The 27,631-nt window shown below is 54.6% G+C and overlaps 1 protein-coding gene across 1 annotated transcript in view; it reads right to left on the bottom strand.

Annotated features, from left to right (window-relative positions):
* Nucleotides 1–4,994: 4,994 nt before the first annotated feature.
* ACSS1 (acyl-CoA synthetase short chain family member 1) overlaps nt 4,995–27,631 on the bottom strand; it is a 41,940-nt gene continuing 19,303 nt past the window's right edge. The window contains exons 3-14 of the mRNA XM_068525241.1: nt 25,033–25,232; nt 18,728–18,903; nt 18,216–18,368; nt 15,107–15,254; nt 13,896–14,033; nt 11,981–12,073; nt 10,972–11,084; nt 10,640–10,766; nt 9,937–10,064; nt 9,757–9,820; nt 7,476–7,594; nt 4,995–6,515 (exon numbers count right to left, since the gene is read on the bottom strand). Of these exons, the coding sequence (XP_068381342.1) occupies nt 6,336–6,515; nt 7,476–7,594; nt 9,757–9,820; nt 9,937–10,064; nt 10,640–10,766; nt 10,972–11,084; nt 11,981–12,073; nt 13,896–14,033; nt 15,107–15,254; nt 18,216–18,368; nt 18,728–18,903; nt 25,033–25,232 (1,639 nt within the window). The 3' untranslated portion in view covers nt 4,995–6,335. The remainder of the gene's footprint in view (nt 6,516–7,475; nt 7,595–9,756; nt 9,821–9,936; nt 10,065–10,639; nt 10,767–10,971; nt 11,085–11,980; nt 12,074–13,895; nt 14,034–15,106; nt 15,255–18,215; nt 18,369–18,727; nt 18,904–25,032; nt 25,233–27,631) is intronic.

The following is a 27,631-nucleotide window of genomic DNA, read 5'->3' as shown; positions in this document are numbered from 1 at the left end:
GAAAATCCTTCCCCTAATTTCACAAGCAGGACATCTTCCTTGTGTCTAAGGCACTTTCACTGGAGTTATTTGTGTTCCACGCCAACTGAAAACAGCCAGGAACATGGCTGTACAAGAAAATAATAAAAGGTTAGGTTTATTCAACTTGCTGCAGCAAAGGAATGCACCAGAGGACACGTGAGTCTCCTCAAAACAGGGGTGTTATGGAAGGGTCCTCGAGGGGTGTGGGGCTGTAGTTGGCCATAGATGGTCTTGGCAAGGATGGGTCAGAATTTGTAATCAGGAGAGCCACTGGAGGGGTCAGTGGTTTTGTCTTGGAGCACGTACTCTGCATGAGCTGAGTCACGTGTGTTGCACAGCATGGTTTAGTCCTGTTTTTCTGTTTGGGTGTCATGGTCAGGCCCACTTTGCTAGCTGTGGTTTCTTTCCTTCTCAGTCCCCCACCCACCCTCCAGCATAGCTGCCACCCCGTTCCTGGCAGGGGGATGGGACCACTATGATTGGTTAGATCAGGTCCCTGAACCTCAGTGGTGTTGACAGTTTGGGCCAGATAATTCCTTGGAGGGAAGGGAGAGGGAGGAGCTGGCCTGTGCACTGTAGGATGTTTAGCAGCATCCCTGGCCTCCACCCACTAGATGCCAGCAGCATCCCACCTAGTCGTGAAAATCAGTAACGTCTCCAGGCCTTACCAAGTGTCCCATGGGTTAGACCAACCAGAACCCACTCCCCCTCTCCCTGAGCCTGTTCCAGCGGTGCTGCTTCCCAGTCACTTGTTTTTAAGTCACCTGTGCCAGGAGGACCGTCCCAGGGGTTAGATGCCATAATCAGAGTCTTGAGGCCTTCACAGTGTCGGCAGCTGGACTGAAAGGCATGACATGAGGGTGAAAATAAACACGTTTGCCAGACAGCAGTGGCAAGTGCCCCAGCTGGTCACTGTGATTCGTGTTGCCCCAGGATGCTGTCCCTCTTTAAGACAGGGGTTCTCAACTTTAGCTGCATATTAGAATCATCCAGGAAGCTTTGAAATATCCTGATGCCTCAGTCCCATCCCAGAAATTCCAATGTAATCGGTCTGGGTTGTGGCTTGGGCATGGGTAGTTTTAAAGGGTCCCCAGACACTTTTTTTTTCTTTTTTTTTTTTTTTTTGGCTGTGTTGGGTCTTAGTTGCAGCATGCAGGATCTTCATTGCGGCATGTGGGATCTTTCACTGAGGCGCACGGGCTCTCTCTGTTGTGGCGCACGGGCTTCTCTCTAGTTGTGGTGCACGGGTTCCAGAGCACGCAGCCTTTCTAGTTGAGGCGTATGGGCTCTCTAGTTGAGGCGCGCCGGCTTAGTTGCCCCGCGGCATGTGGGATCTTAGTTCCCCAACCAGGGATTGAACCCTCTTCCCCTGCATTAGAAGGCGGATTGTTTACTACCAGGGAAGTCCCTCCGCAGACACTTTTAAAAGCCGAAGTCGAGCATCACTGCTTAGAGAAGAAATAAGAAATAAAGACATATATACAGCATTCCAGTTTGGGGGGGACAGGGGTCTGAGTCCAGTGTCCCTAAGATTGGAGACCAAGAGAATCACCCCACCACCACTTTGCTTTGGGAGCCTCAGAGACTGCCTGCGGAAAACATGTGAGAGGCAGCTCTGCGCCACGAGGGGCTGGGGGTACTCAGGCATGACCCTGAGGGCTTGGGACCGGAGGGGCTGTGACTTGTCAGTGGGAACACAGATTATGATGAGGAACGGGCTGGGTGGCTTCCCACACGCAGGCAGTGTTTCCTATCATGACCTTGACGGGAGTTACCTGGGTGTTTGTTTATGTCAATTTGTTAAGCTGTACATTTATGTTTTGTATACCTTTCTATATATGTTTGTTATATTTCATCCCCAAAAATGTCTGAAAGAAAGCTGTTGCCTAGTTTGAAAGCTGTCTTTGTCCAGATCACTTTCGTAAATTGAAATAGAAGGAAATGCATTTAGTGTTGGGCTTGACCAGTGATCCCCGAAACTGGACCAGGGCCTGGCCAACTGTGCAAAACACCTGGGAATTGTTAAAAGTCCAGATTCCCAGACCCCAACCTCCCAAAGACACCGCATCCTGACACCATCACCTTGGAAGATAGGATTTCAACATGTGAATGGGAGGGGAGGGGGGCAAACATTCGCACCGTTGCAGGGGTCGAGCATTCCTTTTGATCCCATGGTGCAAAGATGGGCGTGGATGCCCATTTCAGTCTTGTTTCTGATGTAGACAAATTGGAATCACCTCAGGTGTCCATTAATAATGGTTAAATAAATGCTCACATTCAGTGGTTTGCCATATGCAATCAATGCAAGGAATAAGATGGGGAGATACTTGCATTATATTGGGAGGGAACAAACAAGTACAAAGTAGTATGTAAAGGGCCTTAGTAACTTATGGGAAATGCTTGGGTGAAGTGGATGTTGGAATTCAGAACCTTTCACATTTAAGGAACATTATGCATGACTTTCTGTTCGTGTGATGGCAGATTAGATAACTGAGACAACTGGCAGTGAGGGCGATGATGAACGAAATATTTGAAACATCTGCGTGAAGACACTGGCAAGCCCAGCATGGTGATCAGGTAACAGAAAGGGTAGAGAGAGGCCCAGGAAGATGAGCCCAGGGTCGGGAGCCACTTTTTCCCCGAGTGCGTTTGCAAGTCCAGAGGAGGAAGTTGAGAGGCCCCCCAGTTCCGAGACACATGTATAGGATTCCTTGTGAGTCCTGCGAGGTCAGCAACGGTTGCCATGGTGTTAGTTACCCTCCTTCCCTGTGTCACACCCCCATCCCTCACACTTGTTCCTGGAATCACATTCCTAAGTAAGAACAGGGAGGGCTGCATACAAGCCTTTATCTCAGGCTCTGCTTTCAGGGCAGTCGAGTCCAAGGCAGGCAGAGAGACTAGAACATGAGAAGTTCCAACATATGGGATGTCTGCGTCCTCAGAAAAGAAGCGAGAATGACAAAAACTATATTTAAAGATATAATGAATGATGGAGATATTTCCAAAATTGATTCAGGTGGACATCAAGCCACAGACCCAAGAAGCCCTATGGAGCCCAGGCAGGATAAATAAAAACAAGTCAGTGAAAAATAAGACTGTGGAACCAAAGACAAATGGTTTTCACAGACCAGAAAGGATCTGTTTGCTTGGTTTCACCCTGTTACGCAGCAGAAATTCCCAATGATGAAGGAAAAGCCTCTAACTCAGAGTGGAGGTCACCACCCTGCCTCCTACCCCGCGGAGTCACTGCCTCTGGGAAGGCTTTCTCTGGGCCTGCACCTGGGTGCTGCTGTCCCCGGCCCAGATACCAATACAGAGGCCAACAGTAAGATGCCTTAAAAATTATAAAATACAAATTAAATGTAGATGTTCCCCTAAGCTCTCCCAGGAGGGGATCTGAGCACGGGGGTCAAAGATGGAGTCAGCTCCATCCAAACCCAGCTCCGCCACCTTCCCGCCTCCTCTACCAAGTGGGGACAAGTGTCTGCTCAGGAGGCGCCGTGAGGATGAAGCGGGCTGAGGAGTGGAGCACCTGGCAGGGCCTCCTTGCCCACTGTGCTCAGCAGCAGAAGCATTTCTGTTCCAACATTGGGTATCGTGAGGGCTGGAGGTGGGGGCAGGTCAGTCTGCGAGGACTCGAGTTAATTTCACTCGAGACAGGCCGAGGCAGTGGGGGGAGAATTCACACTACCTTTCCTGCACTACAGGCTCAGCCGCCGTGGGTGAGCCGGGACCGGCATGTGCCTGAATCACCTCGAGATTTACCCTTAGATAAACGTGCAGTCACATCACGACGGTCTCTGAGTTCCGCCTGGTCCCTGCGCTGCTTCCACACCATCCGACATCCGTCTCTGCTCTGCATTCTGCTTCTTGGGCACTCCGAGCTGGGTCTTTGTTAGGACATTTCAGCCTTGACAGAAGATCCAAAGCAGGAGGTGAAGCCTGGGGCCGGGGTGGGCAGGGGCAGCTCAAACGTCCCTGCGCATACCCCAGCTGGGCCCCAGGCAGGCCCTGCTCGAGGCTCACCTCCGCATCCTGTCCTCTCTCAGTGGCCTGATGCATCACGTGGCCAGGGACCGTCATGCTGGGAATGACCTTCACAAGCCCCCAGCAGCCAGGAGACGAGATCAGGGTGGCTTCACCAGAAGGGGGCGCTGGGCAACTGGACTTGTTAAAAGCTTCTATAACCCTCTCCTGCTGCCCTGCCCTGGGCCAGACTGTTCAGATAAGAGGGAAGTCCTGCTGTGACTTGCCAGGCATCCAGAGGTGCAGATCTGGGTTGTTCCCCGGTGAGCCGCCTTTGTAAATTCAGCATCCTCCACAGCCTCCCTCCCCACACCTGGGGCTCGGGATGGACGCTGTCCCCGGGACAGCCCAGCTCCTGCTCTGGAGGAGCATTTCTTGTCCCATCTCTCAGGGCACCAGTTCAATGCGTTCTTCTCTAAAGCCTGCATCTCATCCACTGAAGGACACAGAAACCCTGGGCAGGGGGTGGGTCGCAGGCAGGCTGAGCTGCTCACCTGTGGGGTCTGCACGGGCGGTGCTTCCTGGGTGTGGTTTTGCATCCTTGTTCTCTGTGCTCTAGACCAGCACCCACGGCCAGGGCTCCATGTGACGAGGGGGTCTCGTGTCGTCCAGCCTGGTAGCTCCTGGCCACGTGGCACCTGAGTATTTAACTATGGCCACTGCCACCAAGGGACTAAGTATTTTATTTTATTGTTTTTTTAACTTATATCTAACTAGCCACCTGTGATTAGTGATTGGCCAGCACAGTGGTCTAGAGACAGGTTAAGTTTACCAAGTAACAGTCTAAGATAGGTGAGCGCTTATTGTGTATTTCCTCGCCATAAGACAGTGAATTTTTTAAGTGTTCTCTTTTGAGTGAATAGGTCTCTTCCAGTTTTGTTCCAAGGATTATATTCAACAACAAAGAATAGCGTTATGTGATCAAAAAGCATCACCACAAAAAAGAAGAGAATGAACAAAATAAAGCTTTATTTGAACGGCCCTGCAGATCATTTTGAGGCCCTGGTCGCTGTCCCAGTTTATAGCTGTCATTTCATAAGTAGCACCCTAACCATAATCCGCCAAGTCCAGCAAACTGCTACCGGTACAGGTGGTGAGAGCTGCCAATCTGTGTGCTACAGCCAAGGCCACCCGTCCTCCCCTTGTCACCGAGAGGCCAGCACAGCCACTTATGGCGGGTGTTGAGCACTCCAGGTCCCCGCGAACACGTGCACAGCTGCAGGGTACCGCCCTCTGTGGGGTGCAGGTTGGAGCAGCCCTCCTGTCCTCCAGGACCCGGCTCAGCAGGCCACCCTCCCAGCACTCCACAAGTGGGCCCTCTCATGCTTGGCTATCAATAGGCACTTTGCAACCTAATGGTCGACGTTGTCTTGCTAAGTCCAGAGGACCCAAGGCACGTTGGAAAAGGGAGAGACCTGGCTCACAGTAGGGAGGTAGGGCAGTTTTCAGGGACCCAGTTCCGGCTGCATTACTGAGTCCCTGGCTTCCCTGAACAGCCCTAGGCATGGAGCACGCCAACTGGCTGCTAAGTGTCCAAGGCCGGGGGGAGGGGAATGTTTGCAGACCGCAAGCTGCAGAACCACATGTGACTGGAGCCCTTCAGAGCTGAAAAGCGCGCCCATCCCCACAGGTGCTTTTAGCGGTTAGATTTCATCACACACAAACCAAGAGAAGTGGAAACATACACCAAAAACAGATGCTGTGGGCTTGAGAGATTTCAAGATGGCTGTGTTCAGACGGAGGCACAAACATTTCCAATTCGGATTTCAAGTAGGCCAAACGGTACCCAAAGGTGCACCCTCCAACCCTCCACATTTCCCCACGAGCGGAGGCAAAGAAGGAGCTTTTCGTAACTGTTAAGAAGAGTGTGTACAAGTAAACCACACATTGCACATATGTGTTTGCACCATTTTTCTTTTGAAATATAAAAGTATAAAAATAAAATTTCCACCTTTCGTTTCTAGAAACACCTGGAGAAAACATGACTGCTTGTAGTTTCCAGTCGCCTGAGCAGGCACAGGGGCTCCACCTTCCTGTGCTGTCGGGAAGACATGGGAATGGAGGTGACGGACTTTTCACCGGGAAACCAAATTCAGGGCAAGTGGGAGAAAGCTCACCCTGTGTGAGGACCTGTCATGGGTCCCCACGTAGAGGGAAGGCAGGGACCTGGGGCTTCGTGTGGAGGGCAGTGTGGGTTCCGCTGGGGCGTCTAGGAACAAGCCGACTCGGGAGCTGTGTTCTAGGAGCGTAATTTCGGGGCCTGGCTCGGGGTCTCGGCAGAGCCATCGTCACTGGGCGGCCCCCCACTTGTCTTTGTACTCCTGGTAGGCGCTCAGTATCTCCGTGATGACAGTGGGGTCCTCCAGTGTGGTGGTGTCCCCCAGGTCCTGAGCTCTGCCTGTGACGATCTTCCTCAGGAGCCTCCGCATGACTTTTCCAGACCGAGTTTTTGGAAGACGTTTCACTACCTGGCAGGGAAGGCGCAGCATTAGACTTTGGGTGGTGCCCAGACTCCCAGCCCGTGTCCGATGGCGTTGAGATGAGGAGGGTACTGCTCAAGGGAGGACGCCCCTCCCCGGGGACCCGACAGGAATGGCTGACGTGCAGCCCACCCCAGAGAACAGCGGGGCCGTGGCCTCTGGTGTTACCCTCCTCCACCTGGACCTAAAGCTGAAATCAGCCGTGGTCAGGGGTTTAGCTGAGCCTCCACCGGGATGCTCTCCCCTACCCAGGTGGACCTCACTGCCGACACGCGGTTCTCCTGCCCGCTACACCGGGAGGCTCCCAGGCATTCTCGGGGCGCCTTGTCTCCTCCCCGAGCCGGGGCCGTAGTTGGCTTTTTCTAACATAAGAAGCAAGGGGTGCTTAAGAGGAAAATGTCTTGCTTAGTGTTTGAAACTTAGCCTTTGACATTTTCCAACTACAGGCATCCAACGTCAAGGCGATATGGTAAGGGCTGCGTTTGGGGCCTGTTAACAGTGGCCTCTCTTTTGAAAGAGTCCAGTTAACCTACGGGGAGTTCAGGTGAAGCTCTGGTCACCGGGCCGACAGTCTGACCTTGTACAGCACCGAGTGAAGCTGGGCCCTCCTGCCACCGAGGCCCAGCTCCCAGCCAAGGAAGGAGTGAAAAGCCAGCAGGGCTGAGAAGGTGGCCCAGCTCCTCCTTGAAACTGACCCCAACACAGGCTCCCAGGCAGGGTCTGGCGGTGTCTCCTCACCGGCCCGGGGACCTCTGGTCCCACTCCAGGCCTCTGTGTACAATCCACGATGCTCCACGGCCCAGCCCGGCCCCTGCGCAGGTGGCTGTGTCTCCCTCCGTCCGAGGACGCAGCAGCCCACCGCCCTTGCCCACCTCCTGCCGCCATCCCCCGTCAACGGTGGGAAGTGAGGAGGAGCAGTGCTGTGGCCCCTGAGGCACGTCCACTCACCAGGACCTGGTCGGGCACCGCATACTTGGCGATCTTGGAGGCCACCACCGACCGGAGCTCCTTCACCACCACGTCTGCGTCACCCGCGTCATCTTTCAACACGATGAAGGCGAACGCAGCTGGAGGGAGAGCAGAGGTTCAGGCGCATCAGACCACGACCCACCTCCCGGGGCAGCATGTTTCACACAAATCGCCATATATCCAAAGGGGCTTTAAATCATAGGCCGGTGACCCTGTGGCAGCTGGTCTCTTTAGCTGCAGCCCCGAAGGTGCATTTCCATTTTCATTCAAGGTGGCAGTGACTCCATTGGCTCCTCTGAGCGCCCCGGGTGGCGGGCACGTGTGGAGAGACCCTGGAGCCGTGACTCACCTCTGTCCGCACACCCGTGACACAGCCGTGACGTGGGCTGTAGAAGACTCACTCTCCACCCCGTGCGACAGGTGTGGAAACACCGCCCAGGCACTAGTCTCTGGGCACGTGTCCAGCCTGTGGGCACCAGCCACGTGGCTATTTAAAGGTAAGTTAAATGTAAAATGCAGCTCCCCAGTCACATGAGCCACGCGTAGCCAGGGCCCACCGTGTGGACAGCACAGACGAAGAATGGCTCCGTCGAGGCAGGAAGTTCTGTTGGGCTGCGCTGGTCAACCAGTATTTTAGCACAAACACCAGGTTTTGTTTTCAGTACTTCAGCGAGGATCAGAGTGGCTCCCACGGGCGTCCAGCGCGTTTCTCCTTAACCCACCGGGGATGATCTCGCACACAGACCCAACTCCAACTCCATTTCTCTCCACGTGAGCAATCGCTGTCCCAGCGCCACTTGGGACGGTCTGTCCTTTCCCCGCTGACCCGCACTGTCCTGCCTCCAGGCCAAAGGTCTCTCCACAGCCTCCTTCTTGCTCACTGACCTGTCCGTCCCTGCACCGAGCCCACCCCATCCTGATCTACACTCCCTGCGCACCACCTAACCCCCACTGGTCCTGTCCGTCTGCCTCTCCCCTCTCCCCCAGCCCCTCCAGCACATGAGCCCCCGGGGCAGGGACTTAGGTCCGCTCTCCAGGTCTGCGTCCTAATCACACGAGACCTGGGGGCTCCCCTCCGTCAGATCGAGTGCAAACAGAGAGAGTGGGGACAAATACACACCCACGGCTTTTGCTGTTGTTCATGTTTTACAAGTGGACAAATGCTCAAATTTGTTAGAAATCAGGAAAATGCACACCTTCGTACCCGATACACAAATTCTCCCCCAAAGCCTGGCAGGCAACGCCAGAGTCGCTTAGGATGCAGGGAAGGCCTGCTGGCGGGAGCGTGATGTGGCCCGAGGCCCCTGAGACGCACACTCGAGGACCTGTTCTGTCTCATCCCCTCGACCCCCAACAGCCCCCCACATCCCAGCCCCTGTTATCATGGGCGACATCCTCACGGGCACATCCTTCTGTGGCAACTGAAAACGCTTTTTTAAAGCACTTAAATAAGTGTTCAATTCTCCAACAGGTTGGCTTAGAGACAGTGAGTAAGTAACAGAAGAAGAGCACACAGGCGTGGCTGGGAGGCAGGTGACACTGGGTCATCGTGCATCCTGACAGCAGGAGGGAGAGTGCCCAGGCCATTCAGCCGGGCAGTAGAAGTCAGTCTGCCCAGCAGTGCAGCACAAGGTCAGAGAGTGTCTGGGTCACGCCAGGCCAGGCCAGGCCAGTGTGACTGCTACGTGCCTGGCGTTACAACACTCGGGTGACCCTGCCCCTTCCCAGACCCACCGCTTAGAAACTGGCGGACTTTGGAACAAAGCGTGTCCCCAGTAAGGACCAGTCCAATCACTGGCTCTGTGCTCCCCTGGCCCATCGCTGTGCAGGGGGAACCACAGGTCAGACTCCTCCAAAGAGCCTCAGGCCAGTCAAGGAGCCGCTGCAAGGCACGGGGTGCTGTGACGGAGCACGTGTGAGGGACGTGTGGGCAGCACAGGGCATTTGCACACACTGTCCGTGACAGGGCCGCCAGGGCCCTGTGGATGGGGAGGAGGCTCCCCAAGCTCAGCTGGGCCAAACAGGTCACAACTGCTTGTGGGTGACTGTCCTTAAAGGACGGCAGAACCAGGACATTTCAGAGTCCTGACTTTTTTCTAATACTTGTGTCTGTTCAGCCTCCTCACCCAAAATCTCCACTTGAGAGAGACGTGAACCAGCAGCCTGACCCACGAGAAAGCCCTGGTCCCCGCCCACCGAGTCTGCTTCTCCTACAGGAGCCCTGGCCCCAGGGCCAGGAGGGTCCTCGGGGGACACGCACCTTCTCCCTTGATGTCGTGGGGGTAGCCGATGACGGCGGTCTCGGGCACTGCAGGGTGGTCAGCCTGGGCACGACAGAGAACGCAGAGGTGAGGCAGCAACTCAGCCAATGACGACCACCCCAGACCCCAGGCAGCGGCAGCCGGTGGCGGTGCAGGGCACGGAGGCCGGCTGGGCTCACCATGGCGTCCTCAATCTCCGCCGTCCCCAGCCGGTGGCCGCTGATGTTGATGACATCGTCCATCCGCCCCGTGATCTGGTAGTAGCCGTCCTCAGTTCGGTAAGCCCCGTCTCCTGTGAAGTAGTAGCCTGCACCACAGAGGGGGATTCAGCACCAGCTCCGAACTGGGACCCAGCGGGGCTCCCGTCCTTCCATGAGGGACACCCCCTGGACAGGAGGAAGCGCCGAAGACCCCCTGCTGATGCAACCCCCCCCCCTCCATGGAGACACCTCTCCGGTGCCGCTAAGCTGGTGCCAGTAAAGGGCAGAGGGGCTGCCAGACAGCAGGAGGCTGCGAACGCCTGGAAGCAGAAGATACGAGGAGCCCACTCGAGCTTCCCCAAGGGTGAGTGTCGCTGACATGCTTGCGAACGCAGGGCATCGGTTCCCAGGGGCACACGTGTACGTGAACTCCCACCCAACGACACGACACAAGCCGGGGAGACAACGACACGGAGACCGGGGGGAGGCCTGGAGCCACCGCGATTGTCGCCAAGGTGGCGTCCTGCTCTTCTCCTGGGAGCCCATGGCCTGAGCCCCTGGGAGAACCCCGAGCTGGACCACTCCTGGCTCAGAAGTAAGGAAGGGAGGGAGCGTTCACGCAACCCCCGGCCCCTCGGAAACGGTTCTGAGACCGAGTCCAGCGGTGGCAGGAAAGGCTCACCCGGGTAGGCCTCGAAGTAGGCGTCCATGAATCGCTGGTGATCTCCGAAGATGGTCCGGGCCATGCCTGGCCAGGCCTGGGACAGGCACAGAGCCCCGGACACATCTCCACCCTTCAGGACATTTCCCTGCAGACCCGGGAGATGGGGAGACAGAAGGAGTGACCATCTCGCGTTCTCCGAACTGCCGGGCCCGACGCAGGAACAGGACAAGTGCCCCAGAGGGAGCTGCCCGGAGCTTTCTCCTCTGAGAGGAGACCCTGCGCTGGGTGCCGCGCGACGGGGGAGGGCAGCCGAGGCCAGGGGGGCAGGGCACGTGGACGGGGAGACTCACCTTCTCGTCCATGAGAACAGGGACGATGCCAAACAAGGGCCTCATCGCCATGCAGGGCAGGATTTCTGCCCCCTCCTCCGAGGGCCGCGGCGAGATGCAGATGCCCCCCGTTTCTGCGGGGGGTACAGGAAGAAACACCAGTGGGCCTGGGGCTACTGACACGTGTATCCAGACCACATGGACACAGGGTCCACACACACGGCTGCTCTCCAGAGTGGGAGGGGGTAGACCTGCCCGTCCGGGGCAAGGAAACAGCCCCCAGTAACAAAAGGACCTCTGAGGAGAAACCAGGCTTGGGTGCCGGTCCCCTCCACTGTGGAAATGAGAGCGGGCCGGGGGCCAGGTTCAGCTCCAGGAGCCACGGCCCCCAACCCGTGCTGTGGGGACACAGGGACGGCGGAAAGGAGGGCGGAGGGAAAGAACGCCCATGGGTCCTGCCCCCAGGCATTCCTCTGGCTCCGGCCTCCATCAGCCTGCATGGGAAGGGCCCCCCCCGCCCAAGACTCTGCTGTAGGGAACATCCGGGGCCTTCCTGAACCATGAGGCCCGCGCCACTGGGAACGTCTCACTTTCTGGCTTCTTGAAGGACGAGGCCTCAGCCACGTTTATTACGTCAGTGGTGGTCTCTTGCCCCCAAAATCCTAATAAGTCAGACACCCCAGAGGAGGGGGGCAAATCAAAACACAGTGGCGCAGAAAAAACTCCTTTCCCTCTAGATCCAAATCTAGACTCAAGATCGCTTAAACAGCAGGACCCATCACTGGGCCGCACCGGGTTCAGGAGGTGGGCCGCCAAGGAAGGGAACCTTCGCGGGGCCCTGTGTCGCCCCTCCGCCCCCTCCCGGGCCCCACCTTACAGACGAGGAAACCGAGGCTCAGGGAAGCCTTTGCACCCGTGTCTCACAGCTGCAGAGCGGCAGCTGCTGCCCTGAGCTTCCTCTCCCCACACACCAGGCGCCCGTTGAGCTGACGCTCTGCGCTCCCTGCCCCTCCCCCGGGGACGTGCTCACCTGTCTGCCACCAGGTGTCCACCAGCGTACACCGGCTGTCCCCCACCACCCTGTGCAGCCACTCCCAGGCCTCCTGGTTGATCGGCTCTCCCACTGCAACCACACGAGAGAGAGAAGATGTTAAGAGACCTCAAAAAGGCTGAAACCAAAAGGAGCTGATTTCACGACGAAAACAGCTCTATAATTTTCCCAAAAGACACAAAAGGAGACTTGAAAAAGCAGTGAGATCATCAGGTTTATGGCTATGGAAGAACACAAATGACAATGAGATATTTTCACCATCAGAGGGTCAAAAACCAAGAAGTTGGCAAGAGTGTGGAGGAAACACCACCACACACACTGCTGGAGTGCAGTTTGGAGAGCGATTGGAGTGTTTCTCTTCCCGTTTAGAAGTGCACACACCCGTTGCAACTGCTTTGGACGCCTGCTGGTGACGGAACCCACTATAAAGCCAGACACACTCGTCCTGTGACTGGAGGAGGTCGCTCCAGGCACCCACCCCCAGAAGCAGACACGGACGAGGATGTTCCCATGGCCAAGAGCTAAAAACTGTCCGTGGAGAGGAGAATGGCGAAGTGAATCGTGGCACGTTCGTGAGGGACCACCACCGGCCAAGGCATGAATTGTCCCAGGTGCAGGAACCGCCGTGCTATTCACCCACCTGCCAGCACGGCTCACTGATGCTGATGGAAGAAACGTCCACACGTCGAGGTGCGGGGAAGTCATTCTGGCTCACACACCATTTAACTCAGACCTTATGCTAACTGGAACAGCCTGCCAAACATACACTGCACATCTGCGTTAATCATTAAAGAAAAGGGCACGCTGTCCAGAAGTAAAGAATGTCTGAAGATAGAGATAAATGCCTCCCTGGGACGCCAATGCTGGGACTCCTTTGATGATAAGACTCCCTTCCCAGAGCCAAGGCTATACTAACTCTCTGTGTACGTGCTGATCTGCTTTTTTGAAACCTTGAGGGAATGTATCCCTGACTTGTTTGATGTTCTTTGTCCTGATAAAACTGCTGAAAACCATGCTTCTCTGGAGCAGTTCCCTTAGAGCTATAGTCCTCAGCTTGGTTTGAATAAAATTCTCTTCTATTCTTATTATAGACTGGTTACTGATTATTTTCCTTGACAATACCCTGGTCTCAGGAAACCCCCGCAGGGCTCTGCTGTTGGAGCTGGTTATGCAGCAGGGGTGCCCCCAAGCTACACAGAGCCCAGCCAGCTGGTGAGGACTCCCTGGGGGGAGTAGGGGGCCCCTGCACACTCGCTGCTGCCTGGTCCAACCAGAGAGTGGCTCTGGTCACAGCCCTTAAAGAGTGAGGCCCATAGGAGCCCGCCCCTGGCCTGGGGGTCGCGCAGCAGAGCGCTCTGAGCACCTGCCTCGTCACCTGCATACTGCTTCCTTAGTAACCGAATCCCCTGCAGGAGAACAGGCCTGGCGACTTCCACCTCCCGGGACCACCTCAACTCAGGGTAACCCAGGTCACCTTTCCAAAACGCTCTCACATGACTTGGCGACATCTATCCTGATTACGAGTGGAGATAACCTTTGATCTCACAACTCCCTCCCTGCCTGGAAACACGCACCCAAGGGCAGAATGGCACTGATGACAGCGCTGGGAACAGCAGGGGGTGAGAGCCTGGGCAGCCACTAGGGAGAGGGCTCGGGCCTGACCTTCCAACGGTGGTGAGTTTTCATAATGAAGATGGAGCACAGACAACATCACAATGCTGAGCCCCAGACCCTTAACGGCTGTGGGCTCCCAGAAGGGGCTTCCACGTGGGACATCTGCTTTCTACTGGCTGCAGCGCATCACGTGAACTCAGCGCAGACACAGCCTTTGTGATGAAGCCATCCAGAGACCTGCGCTGGCTCTGGCACACACATGCCTCCTGCAGCCGCTCACCTGAGCCCAGGGTCCGCAGGGAGGAGCGGTCATACTTCTTCACCCAGGAATCCTCGAATTTCAGCAGCAGCCGGAAGGCCGTCGGGGCACCATAGAACTGACTGATCTTCAACCTCTGCACCATCTCCCAGTACCGACCTACGAGAGGCCCCGGGTCACGTCACCTCCATGAGCCGCACTTAGAGGCGGCCCACGTTACCACGCGCCGGACGTGTGCAGACACCCACGGTGTCCACGAAACCCACTCTGCATCCACCTCCGGGACGGGAGGGGCTCCCCATGGGGCCGCCTCCCGCACTCCCCACGTCGGAGGCTGGAGCCTCCGCTTGGCCCTGGGTGCCGACCCACACGCTGACAGCCCATGTCCTGACCCACGGGACACAGCGAGGAATCGGGTCAAAGGGATGTTACCGTGAAGTAGCACCAATGCAGAGCCCGCATTCAGGCACAGTTAAATGGTCTCTAGTGGCGACCCGTGCTTCCCCTGGAGCAGCAGAGGCACCCAGGACGCACGCGCCCCATCAACCCCCCAACTCGCCGCCACCACTCTGCACACAGGAGGTTGAGGCCACCTGAGGCTCGGCTCTCATCCCTAGCCGGGCCCCCTGCGCGTCTTCCGGGAACACATCTGGCCCCTGTGGGAGGCTGGAGAGGACCTGGGAGGGGGGGACCAAAGTTCCAGGCACCAAACCATCAGCACTATGGACCGCCTGCGCAAGAGCCTGGGCAAGAGCCTGGGCAAGAGCCTCGGCAGAGCCGCCAACCTTCGGTCACGTTTGAACAAACACTTGAAGACGCTGTGCCGCAAGGGAGGAAGACGCCAGGGGAGCAAGACGTGGGTCCTCAAAGGCACCCCTCTCCATGGTGGCGGCTCCAGGCCACACACCTCGAGCTCGGCCCGAGTGGCCCGTAGGCACAGGCAGTAGGGCACACGGGGAGGCTGGCCACTGGCCTCGGCTTCGAGGAAGGGCAGGATCCGGTCAGGTGGCCGCAGAGGTTAGAGGGACACTAGGGTGGGTGGTCTCTCGAAGGCTCCAGCGATTGGACCCCCTCCCATTGCGCGTGTGATCCCACTGCAGGCCTGGCCCGGCCCCTGCCGCCCGGCAGCTTTGTCACAAGAACCCACAAGCCCGACCCGAGCAACGCCTCCACCCCGCAGCCCTCACCCCCCAACCTCTCCTCCCTCCTCCTGCCCCTCCTGCAGTCCGCACCAGCGTCGGGGTAAACCGGGGTGCTCTCAAAAAGGACGCTGGTCGCTCCATTGCAGAGAGGCCCGTACACCACGTAGCTGTGTCCCGTAATCCAGCCGATGTCAGCCACGCAGCCAAAGACGTCACCTGGCCGGTAGTCAAACACAAACTGCAGAAACAGGAGGAGGGGCTGTCAGGAGCCTGTCACCCGCTCCCACATGTCACAGGGCGTGTTCTGTCCCACGGCCCCCGAGAGCAGGAGTGAGGGCAGAGCAGCCACAGCAGTGATGAGAGGGGAACCACTGGTGACAGCAGCGCCAGGCCCGCAGATGACAGCGAAAGAAGCCGGACTTCAGAAGGGACACTCTTTGAGCCCCAGCACAAAGCCCACCCATACGCTGGAGGTCGCCTAGCACTAGTCCTGAGGCGGGCGGGGATGGGAGTTTTGGGGGAGCGGGCGGATGTCAGGGCCTGAAGGAGCTGGAGATGCTCGCCACACGTGTACCCACAGGTAAAACTCCATCCAGTCCTATGTCTAAAATAAGGGCAGCTTTCTGCATTAAGTTACACCATAGTTTTTTTGTTTTTTTGGTTTTTTACACCATAGTTTTTTAAATCCTTTTAAAACTGCAAAAAACAAAAGCCGAAAAGACCAAGAAACGCATCAAGCATCATCAGCTTCTAAGAGTCTGAGAGACACGGGCATCTCCTTATTCTTGCCAAAAGGTCAAACCTGAACCTGACCCTGTCTGTGGGTCCACTTGCCCTTTTGCAGGAGACACTGAGGACAGAGAGACACACAGCCGGGCACTACGACCGACAACGTTCAAGGAAATGAAGGGATGGAGGGAAACCCATTGGCTAAACTTGGCTTAAAAGGCTTACCCAAAACAGTCAGTGGGCAGGAGTAAGCTACAGTACCTAGGGATGCACATTTGGGTGACAAAACTAGAAAGGGCAGGGACACTATGGGCCATGAAGGGGCTTCTGTGTGAGGCTGGCGATGTGCCAGTTTTTGACTGAAGTGAGTTTGTCCAGCAATAATTCATTAAGCCACACATTTGATTTCGGTGGTTTTCTATATCTGTGTTCTATTTTGCAATAAAGATGTTTTTTCAACCTTTGGGCGAGTGGCCCAGTCTCTTGCTGCCACAGACACACACTGAGGTCCCCCAGGAGTTTCCAGACAGCACAGTGGTCTCGAGTCTGCCAGGGTCCTGTGGAGCCATGACCCAAGGCAGAGGGTTGGAAACTGCACTCCCACTGCACCGGTGAAGCAGGACGCCCACATCCCAAGGCCCACAGCATCCCGGAACTGAGAGGATTTTTAATACGAGGACCCACAGTGCCACATCTTTCAAGGGGCTGGCGACCTCTCCACCTGCCGTTCTTGGAAGGAGAACAGGAGCCCGGGACCGGCCACGCTCCAAAGGGCACCCTGACCCCACTGCTCATCCTGAAACCTGCCCATGTCCCCACCGTCCCTGCAGAGTCAACTGTCCTTTTCCCTGAAGAAACCAACAGTCCTAATACCTTCAGCAGGTGCACGGGCGGACACACACACACACACAGACGTACACACTCATCGACACACGCTTATGTACAGAAGGCTGAAAGTTTCTATTCCTAATGCTTTAAAATGCCCTCACTGTATTGAAGAGAAATTCAAAGGATGGTCCCGTCCTTACATCCCCACTTCTTTTGCTCATGTAGACAGTGTCCTGGTAATGCTTGAAAACAAAAAATGAAGACTCTTTCACCACATTTACAGCTCCCCTCATGCTAATTTTGTTATAAATTGATGGAAACACGTTGACCCATTCTGTGACTTTCTTGGTGTTCGGTCTCGGTAGCTACATTTTCCGAAGTGTTCTGACTTACACTACATGTCAGTCTTTGCAGCATGCCCACCCAGAGCTTAGCAAGAGGCTTTCAGACGAGAACAGCTCTGTGATGCTCACGGTCACCCAGCGGCCAGAAGATAGCGGCTTTAACATGGACTGTGTCAAGCATAATACCTCGTCTTCCCGGCCTGGTTCTGTGCCGCGTCTATCTTTCTGCCTCACTTCCGCATCTTCAGTGCTGCCCGCAAGTGGCTGCCACTCCCAGGCCTCATCTTTGCCCTCCCAGGACCCGCTCGTCGTCCGTGCTCATCCGTGAGGTCCACCTCCGGATGACCAGGCCTGGCCGATCAGCATATCCCACTCCCACCCCCACCATAGTGACTGAGTGGGCGGGGCCCTGGACCCCAGCCAGACTGTAGGTGCTCTCAGCGTCCAAGCCCTGCCTGGATGCCCCTGGGCTTCCCGGTCACGTGGCCAGTCAGCTCCCCTGCTGCTGGCATTGCCTAGGGCTGAGTTCTGCCTTTGGCCAGAGAGAGAGTCTGGTCCACAGACAATATCCTGAGACCCCATCCCACCTGGGGAGCGTCAGCTATTCCCCAAGGCAACCAGGGATGCATGTTAACCAAAATCCCCCCACCCACCCATGTTTAAATGAGTGCTGATTTTTAAATGCATTTACTATAATAAAACTGTGCCAGACCATTTGCCTTATAATCCTTAAAGGATGGTCCCCTGTAATACAATTTCCATACACTAAATTTAAGTCTCCTCATAAAAGCAAGTCTTTTTTAAAATTTTCCTTTTAAAATGTGGCCCCAGTAAGCAGAGCCTAGAGGCCACAGCACTTTTAGAGGCCCATGAAAATGTTTTACTGTCTTTTGAAACCAGATAAAAAAGACCTCTTAAGTAGAAGAAAGCGTCTTAACAAATAACAATAATGTACTCATATTTACACCAACCTTGTTGTATAGGAGAAGAGCCCAGGAAGGCCAGAGCACCTGGACTCCCAGCACCTGAAAGCAGCCGTGCCAGCCAGCACATCAGGCCTAGGGAGGGCTTGGCACACGTGTGACGGGCTAAAGACCAGCAGAAGACACAGGTCCAGGACCCAGGCCCTTCCGACAAGGACAGAAACTCAGCCCCCCAAGCCCACCCCTCCACCACGCTGATGCCGGGACGCCCGGCCCTGCTCGTGAACACATGAGGAGAAGACGTTAGCAGGAGCTCTGGCCCCAGTCCAGCCTCTCCTGGCCCCCCGCCCGGAGCCCCCCGGGGCAGCGCCCTACCCGGTGCGTCAGAGCGGCGTACAGCAGGTAGCCCGCCTGGGTGTGGACAAGCCCCTTGGGCGTCCCAGTGCTCCCCGAGGTGTACAGCAGGAAGAGCGTGTCCTCACTGCCCATGCTCTCCGGGGCGCACACTGGCTCCTCCTTGGCCATTTCCTGTGAGGGAGAAGACCAGACAGCCCGTCACGGGCAGTGACCTCGCCCCTGCACCCGGCGTCCCCTCGGCCTCAGGACTCGGCAGACAGGGTTCAGAGTTCACCTTCTCTAGCCTGCCCTAGTTTAATTCCAAATAAAAGGATGGATCCAGTCATTTCTGTTATGTTAAATGTTTCCCTCTGTTTGTGGAATTTGAGTTCCATCTTCCCTACCAGGATGGAAGCCCATCAAATAGCAAAGGGGAACCCTGGGCACCTCTGGGGGACCCAGATTGAGAACCACAATCTGACAAGACTCAGACTCAGTTAATCCAATGACAACCTCTTCTCCTCAAACTATACAAAAGGAGATAAACCCACCTGCTCAAGGGGGATGTCCAGATCCCCCATGTGAACCTTGTTGTCTGTCCTGTGAGCCACGAGGACATGCTGGACGGTTGGGCAGAGCTTTATGGCTTCGTCCACAATCTTCTTCAGCTCCACCACGCGCCCTCCCCGGAGTCCTTGGTTGACGGTGATAACCACCTTGCACTTGGCTATCGGAGTCAAAGGCAGGTAATTCTGGTCAGTTTCCTCCCCACTCTGACCTTCACAGCCCAGACAGCCACACACCCCAGGCCTAAGGGTGTGACAGAGGAAGTCCATCCTTGAGCAAGAGAGTCAACAAAAAAAAGTGAAGTTCCACCTGCTCTGGGATCTTTGTGCTCAGAGCAGGAGCGCCAGCCTTTTCCCGGCTCTGGGAAGAGCAGGTGTAACTGGAGATAAGTCACTGGAAGCTCAACTCTGCCAGACTCCCGCTCCCTCCCACCTGCCCCGGGGCCTTCCCAGGCTACCCTCCACCCACCATGCCCCAACCTGGGATGACCCGGAGGCATCACGGCTGAGGTGGGCTATTGTACAACTGGCCCCTGAGAAAGAGCCTGGAACAACCATCCAGCTGCCATGCTGGTGGCCACGCACAGCCCTGAGACCTGTGACGTGGGCACCGAGGTCTGATTTGGAGCCACAGGCAGGAGTGTTGAGGAATCACCCCACCCAGTAGTCCTCAACCAGCCCCTCGGGGTTCATGCTGACGCCCGGGGCCCCATCGCCTTCCAGGGTTTCCCTGCGGTCTGAGCCCTGGGCACCCACAGTAGGAGCTCCCCGGCCTCACTCCCCGCAGCCCGCAGCATCTCCCAGGACCACCTCCCCAGTGAACTGCCTGCACTTGAACTCTCGCCTCAGGGCGGCTCCTGGGGGCCCTACCTGAGTCTCCCTCAGCTTTCCAGTCTGAAACGTGCTTTCTAGAGACATGCTCACAGCCTCTCTTCCTCCCAAGAGCCCTAGAGGTGGCACAGCCCCGCGGGCCACCTGAGACCCCTCCAGCACAGGCCTTTGCCTGGGTCAGAGAGATACTCTGGACTGCTTGGGGCGCCTAGGGCAGTGTCATCAGCTCTGCACGCCAGGCCCCGGCCACACACACTGTTTGCTCCTCAGGCCTTGGCAATCAGTCACCTTGGGGAGACAAAGTGAGGTGGACAGAGCCCGCCTGAGACGCTCCAGGCCTACATCCCCGAGCTGGGACTGTCCAGGGAAGCTCCCTGTGGGGCAGGAAGGGAGATGGCCCAGCAGGTAGAAAGGGACCCTGCTCAAGGGCATGAGAGACAAAGAAAGCTCAGGACCCTCTGGAGAAAACAGCGGCCCCTGCCCAACCTGGGTGCTGGAATCCCGGCCGCCGAGACACAGGCCTCACTCCCGGTGCCCATCTGCGCGAGGCCTCCCTGCCCGAGTGGTCCTCCAGGGCAGGAACCTCCGGGCCCGACACGCCCAGTCCCCAGGAGGTGCTTGGGGAGCACCCTCTCTCTGCGGTCCCCGAGGGCGGGCAGCGAGGCCGTGGCAGGTGCATGGCATCAGCGCAGGCAGCATCAGCAGATGCTTCGGTCTGGGGGGGATTCACTTTCACCCTGGCTTTTGATCACGTCTCAGCTTCTGTATTTGTTTTTAATTGCTCCCATAGCCAATTACCACAAATTTAGTGGCTCAGAACCCCCATTTTTTTTTTTAGCTCACGGTTCTGTAGTCTGGGTGAGCTCGGCCGTGAGACTCTAAGCTGGGTTCTCTGCTTAGTCTCACGGCCAAAATCAAGGTGCCGGTGGGGGTGGGGGCAGATGTCACCTGGAGGCTCTGGGGAGAATCTGCTTCCAGGTTGCTCAGGGTGTTGGCAGAAGTCAGGTCCGTGTGGCTGTAGGACTGAGGCCCCCATTTCCTTGCTGACTGTCAGTCAGGGGTCGTCCTCAGCTTTTAGAGCCACCTACACCCCCTGCACACAACCTCCTTCATCCTCAAAGCCAGCAAAGGCAGATCAAGTCCTTGTCACTTGGAATCTCTCTCACCTCCCTCTCTGCCACATGTTTTCTGCTTCAGCCAGAGAAAGTTCTCTGCTTTTAAGGGCCGGTGGTTACACCGGGCCGACCAGCATCATCCCCCCATTTTAGGGTCCCATCGCATCTGCAGAGGGCTTCTGCCACGTAAGGTACATATTCACAGGTACTGGGGAATTCGGGCGTGGACAACTGCTCGGGCCACTGTTCTACCCCCACAGCATCTCCCAGAGCCATTCTCCACCCTCCCCATGCCTCCCTCTCTCCACTTCTCACACAGCCTAGAGCAGGAGGGAAGATAAAGGAAGAGGAGTGGCCAGAGCCCAGAGGCCAGGCCAAGGGGCCGGGGCCGTAGAACAGGACATACTAACCGGAGTGGCTGCCTACTCACCGTGAGACCTGGTCGCCACACTGACACGCTCCTTCCCGGGGGTGGACAAAAGACAGCTGTGAATTCTCTGACCTGGTCTCACGCCACTTCTCATGGACAGGTAGGGTCTAGGCCCCCTCCCCTTAAATTTGGGATGGCTACAGACTGGTTTGACCAATGGAGTATAGCCAAAATGATGCTATGCATATTCCAGGGTCAGCCTTTAGGACAAGTGGCAGTTTCCTTGCTTCCTCTTGGAGCCATAAGCCACCATGTAACAAGTCTGAATACCTGAGGCTGCCTTGCTATGGGGAAGCCCAAGTTAGTCATGTGAAGAGGCTACATGAACAGAAAGAGACCCCTGGCCACCCCCAACCATTCAAAGCAATCCAGCCAATATCCCAGATATCACAAAGCAGAGGGAAGCCATTTCCACCATGCCCACCTGACTCCTGCCCCACAGAATCATGAAACATAATAAGAAACTATACTGTTCTAAGTACTTACTTTTGGAGTAGCTTGTAACACAGCAATAAATAACCAAAATACCACCTTCACTGAGCCAAGAGAACACAGACACTTGTCCCAACAGGGTCTTGCCCCCAGGAAACTGACACCTGAATAGCTGGACATGGAGGCTGTAGGGTGCTGGGGAAGAGCCGCTTAATGGCAAAGTTCTAGAGAAAAGTTATAGGACTTTCCCCTACTGAGTCCCTCAGAGCTGACTGGGCCCCTGCCTTCCCATGGCCTGGCTGTTTAGGATTCCTGAGTTCTGGGAGTTGCCCGGCATCCAGCTACTAATTCTCCAGAGTCAATTGCTTTTGCTTGTTTCAAAGAATCTTAACAGAAACACTTGGTAACTGTGGCCACATCAGCAAGAGAGGAAAGGAGCAGCCTAATGTAATGTTGAAAGCACTGGTAGAATGCCTGGGTTCAAATCCTGGGTCTGTCACTAAGTAGCAGTGTGACCTTAGGCAAGTCACTTAACCTTTCTGTGCCTTGGTTTCCAAGACCAGATGGCTTCACTGGTGAATTCTACCAAACAGATAAAGACAAATTAACATCAATCTTTCTCAAACTCTTCCTAAAAATTGCAGAGGAGGAAACACTTTCTTACTCATTCTGTGTGGCCAGCTTTACCCTGATACCAAAACCAGACAAACAGATCACAAGAAAAGAAAACTACGGACCAATATCCCTTATAAACACTGATGCAAAAATCCTCAACCAAATGCTAACAAACTGTATCCAGCAGCATATTAACAAGATTATACATCATGACCAAGTGGGATTTATTCCTGGAATGCAAGGATGGTTCAGCATACGAAAATCAAGGATAGATATATAGATCAGTGGAATAGAATAGAGAACTCAGAAATAAGCACTCACATATACAGTCAAGGTATTTTTGACAAGAGTTCCAAGACCATTCAACAAAGGAAACAATAGTCTCTTCAATAAATGGTATCACTGGATATGCACAGGCCAAAAAAAAATGAAATTGGGCCCTTACCTCACACCATATGCAAAAATTAACTCAAAATGGATCAAAGACCTGGGACTTCCCTGGTGGCACAGTGGATAAGACTCCGTGCTCCCAATGCAGGGGGCCCGGGTTTGATCCCTGGTCAGGGAACTAGATCCCATATGCATGCTGCGACTGAGAGTTCCCATGCCACAACTAAGAAACCTGCGTGCCACAACTAAGGAGCCCATGGGCTGCAACTAAGGAGCCTAAGGCTTTGCATGCCACAACTAAGGAACCTGCCTGCTGCAACTAAGGAGCCCACATGCCACAACTAAGGAGCCGGCGAGCCCTGGAACTGCAACTAAGAGGCCCGCCTGCCACTACTAAGACCTGGCACAACCAAAATAAATAAATATTTTTTAAAAAATGGATCAAAGACCTAAATGAAAAAGCTAAAACTATAAAAAACTCTTAGAAGAAAACACAGAGGCAAATCTTTGTAATGTCGTACTTGGCAACGGAGTCTTAAATAATACACCAGAAACACGAACAACAAAAGGAAACAGATGAACTGGACTTTATCACAATTAAAAATTTTTGTGCTTCAAAGGACAGTATTGAGAAAGCAAAAAGACAACCCACAGAATGGGATAAAATAATTGCAAATCATATGTCTGATAAAGGTACAGTATCCAGACTATCTAGAGAACTCACAACTCAACAACAACAAAAAAAAAGACGAACGACCAATTAAAAAAATGGGCAAAGGACTTAAGTAGATATTTCTCCAAAGAAGACACAAATGGACAAGCACATGAAAAGATATTCAATGATATTAGTCATTAGAAAAATGCAAATCAAAACTACAATGAAATACCACTTCATACCCATTGGGATGGCTATAATTTTTTTTTAAAGGAAAATAGCAAGTGTTGATGAGGATTTGGAGAAATTGGAACCCTCATACATTGCTAGTAGAAATGCGAAACAGAATAGCTCCTTTGCAAAAGTTTTGCAGTTTGTCAGTAAGTTAAACATAGATCTACCATAGGTGCCAGCAATTCCATTCCAAGGTATATACCCAAATAATTGAAAGCAGGTATTCTTGTACATAAACGTTCATAGCAGTTCTATTCACAATAGCCAAAAAGTAGAAACAAGTAGAAATACCCATAAACAGATAAATGGATAAACAAAATGTGGTTTATCCATACAGTGAAATATTATTCAGCTACAAAAAGAAATGAAATACTGATACACACTACAACATAGATGCACCTTGAAAACATGATGCTTAGTGAAAGAAGTAGAACACAGAATGCCACATACTGTAGGAGTTCATTTTTACAAAACCTCCAGAACAAGCAAATCATAGAGAGAGAAGGCAGATTAGAGTTGTCAGAGGCTGGATGGAGGGGAAATGAGGAGTGCCTGCTTAATGGGTATGAGATGTCCATTTGGGATGATGGGAAAGTTCTGGAATAGTGATGATGGTTGCACAACATTGTGAATGTGCTTAATGTCTCTGAACTGCACACTTTAAAATGATTCATTGGTAACAGAAAAAGGGAGAGGGTAGAAATAGCAAGAGTATGATCTCATATAATATTTATGAAGACTAAGTTAAAATGAAGAGAGATGGCCTTCACAAACTGCTTAGAACAAAACCTGGCACACAGTAGGCGCTACAGAGTTGAGAGAGAGAGAGAAAAGAGTAGCAGCACCAATGCTTGAAATTAGAGGGGAAATGTTGAAAGGGAGCAGAAAGGCTCCCCAGTCTTTCCTAAAGAGAGTGGTCAACAGAGGTCTGAGAACTATGCCCTTCAGCTCTGTCCATTACCCAAAGGCAAGTCTTCTGTGAGACACAAAGAATTCCCAACAGCCCCCAGGGGAGCCAGCTCAGGGAACCCTCTAGGATCTCAAGGGAGCAGGGGTCAGGCTGCACAGACATGAGGCCACCATTCAGACACTCAGCCCTCCGACACCAGAAAAAGGAAGGAGACGATACTGCTCTGCACACCTGTCTGGGAGGCTCTGACCTACCTGCGCACAGAAGGCCTTGAAGACATACCACAAGGCCCACGCCTGACTCCAAGCCTCAGGAGATGGCCCACCCCGTCATTCCTCACCACAGAAGGCTTCCAGCTGTTGACCTGTGGAACCTTCCCCATATCTCCCCAGCCTCATCTCACCCTACGTTTCTTCCCTCCTCCACTGCAGCCACACAGCCTCCTCCAGCCGGTACCTATGCCACTCCCTCCACCTGGAATCTTCCTTTCCTTCATCTGGTTAAATCCAACGCACTCAGATCTCAGCTGATGGAGCAAATGTTCATTCAGCCATGCGCTGTCCCTGGTAGTGTCCATCATCTGTGTGTGTGACTTTCAGTGATATCTGTCACCATGCTAAGTCCCTGAAGGCCAGGGGACCCAGGTTCCTCCCTCCCTCCCACTGCCCACGTGCTCACCATCATTGATCCTCCCAGCCAAGGACCCCGCACTGAAGCCAGCAAAGACGACAGTGTGGATGGCTCCAATCCTGGCGCAAGCCAGCATTGCGGCCACAGCCAGCGGGGAGACAGGCATGTAGATGGCTACCCGGTCCCCTCGGTGGACTCCATGCCTCTTGAGCGTGTTGGCCAGGCGGCACGTGGTCTCCAGCAGTTCCCTGCGGCACAAGGAAGGGAGGGCTGTCAGAGAAGGGGGAGGGCCAGAACGCATAGTCATTGGGCTGGAATAATTCTTCAGACTGCAGGCACTGGAGCCCCGGCCAGCCAGGGGGAGGGCAGCCACTCCAACACTTGATGCATGGAAGGCTCTTTTCAGAAAACATTGTAACTTTGTAGGCTTGTCCTGACACGGATTCACGGCCACACTGCTGAGAAAAATCGCCTGTCCCCGCATCCACTGAGAGCAGGGCTTCTCAGAGACCTGGGTCATCCCGTCCCGGAGGCTTCTGACACGTCCTCCCCGAGAGGCCCCTGTTCTCTGGGTCAGCACAAGCCTTGCTGGGCAGGGGACCCCGGGCAGGGGACCCCCAACTCTGCGAAGCCTCAGTGATTTGGGAAGGAAAGCGGCCCGCAGCCTGGGGCAGGGCTGGGTGGTGAGGGACCGGGACACTGTGCCCCGCCTCTTGTGCCCACACGGCCCCTGCCTCCACTGCAGGGGCTTTGGCTTGGTCAGCCAGAGAGCAGCATCCTGCTGAACAAGCTGATTGGCTTGGGGTTGGCACGTGACCCAACACAACCCCGAGAGGATGACAGTCTACCAGAAACCAGAACAGGAAATGGAGGAAAGTGCAGGAGGGCAGAAGCAGGTGGACGCTGGGTTCAGCACTGCTTCCCACGTGGTCCCACTGAACCCCACTTCCCACAGGAAGGGACATTTCCCATTTTCACTGCTCTTGTTTTGTTGTATTTGTTATTTAACAGAAAGCTGGCATGGAAGGGCAGAGTAAGTCCGCCCCACCCGCGTGGCTCCACCCTCCTGGCCAAGACCCAGGAGAGGTTGTGGTTGTTGCCCTGTGCTCAGAGGCCCAGAAAGGGGCAGCCCAGCAAGGGCCAGCAGGAAATGAAGGGTGGGCAGTGACAGGCCTTGCGGGAGACCAGACGAGAGATCACTAGTGTAACCAAGCAGGACCTTATGGGGCCTTCTTGGGACAGACCCCTCCCCCATATCCTCTGCTTTAGCTCCTCTCTAAAGTACCTAGATAATAGTATCTGATGCACATTCCTGAGTTGTTTTACATATGTTAAAACCCCCACCGGATGGAAGAAATTAACTACTCTAGTAGCCTCCGGACCTACTAGAGCCTGAGGATTGATAATGTTAACAGCCCTGTTACGTCACCATCAACCAGAGAACTGTGGTGAGCCGATCACATACCCTGGGACTCCCCTCCCTCACCTTGCCTTTAAAAAGGCTTTCCTCAAACCCATCGGGGAGTCGGGTGTTTTGAGCACCAGCGGCCCTGGACTCCTTGCTTGGTGCCTGCAATAAACGCTGCACTTTCCTTCACCCCAACCCAGTGTCAGTAGATTGGCTTTACTGTGCACGGGCGAGCGGGCGGACCCAAGTTTGGTTCGGGTAACACGAGTGCAGCCTGCGCTCCCCCTCGACTCCTGCCAGGCTGGCACAGTGCCTCTCCAGTAGGACCCTATCCTTTCTCCTTAAGGCTTTAGGAGGACAAAAGCGCCATTCACTGACCCCATCCACCGCGCACCTGAGCTTGTGATGAAAGAAAGAGCACCCCGACAGCCCCCAACAGCAAACTCCCCGGAGCCAGGGCCCAGAAACACACCTCCTGCGTGCAGCGAGGAGGCTAGGATAGTCTGTGACAGCACTAAAGAGGCAGCTATGGTCAGTCACACAGAAGGATAACTTAAGCCCAGCGCAGGTGCCATTTTCAACAGCGCTAAGGACTTAAGGAGTCGGTGCTGGGGAGATGGAGGCTCAAGTGCGTCAGAGGTCAGTGGTGATGAAATCCAGTCCTTTTTCTGCAGACGAAAGGCAGCATTTTGAAGTCGAGGAAGGCACAGAACCGTCCAGACAGAGAGGCCTGGGTTGCTTTCTATAGGAGCTGCACGGGCATGGGAGCTCACCTTTCTCAGCTGCCACGAGATCACCTGAGAAACAGCAGGCCCCTTCCACCTTGTTTAACTGTCACGAGTGTTAATGAGAAGCTTCACCCACTCAGGACCCTGCCAAACATTCAGTAGAGATTATCTTTACCATCAGACGTCTTTGTTTGAAATTACTTTCTGGAAGTACTAAAATCAACTAATTCATTTTGATGAATTTGTAAGATGTTAAAAATTCCATTCTAGGCACCACGGGGGCGAGTAAGGCACCAGACAAAAGAAATGAGAGGGAAAGTGTCCTCCTGCAACCCAGCTCCCACTGGGGAAATGAAGGCACATGAAAGTGTGATGGGCGTTTATCACCTCAGCTTCTGGTACAATTACTGAGGCAGCAGGGAGAGCTTTCTGGAAAGGTTGGCTGTGGGAAGGAGGAGCAAGGCAGCAAAAGGGAAAGGATTCCCTTCAGGGGCAGAAGTTGCCTGGCGGT

Source organism: Eschrichtius robustus, chromosome 16, assembly GCF_028021215.1.
Source record: "Eschrichtius robustus isolate mEscRob2 chromosome 16, mEscRob2.pri, whole genome shotgun sequence".
In the NCBI taxonomy this organism is placed as follows: Eukaryota; Metazoa; Chordata; class Mammalia; order Artiodactyla; family Eschrichtiidae; genus Eschrichtius; species Eschrichtius robustus.
The sequence above is the reverse complement of the archived record's forward strand: the minus strand, read 5'-3'. Positions and strand labels throughout refer to the sequence as shown.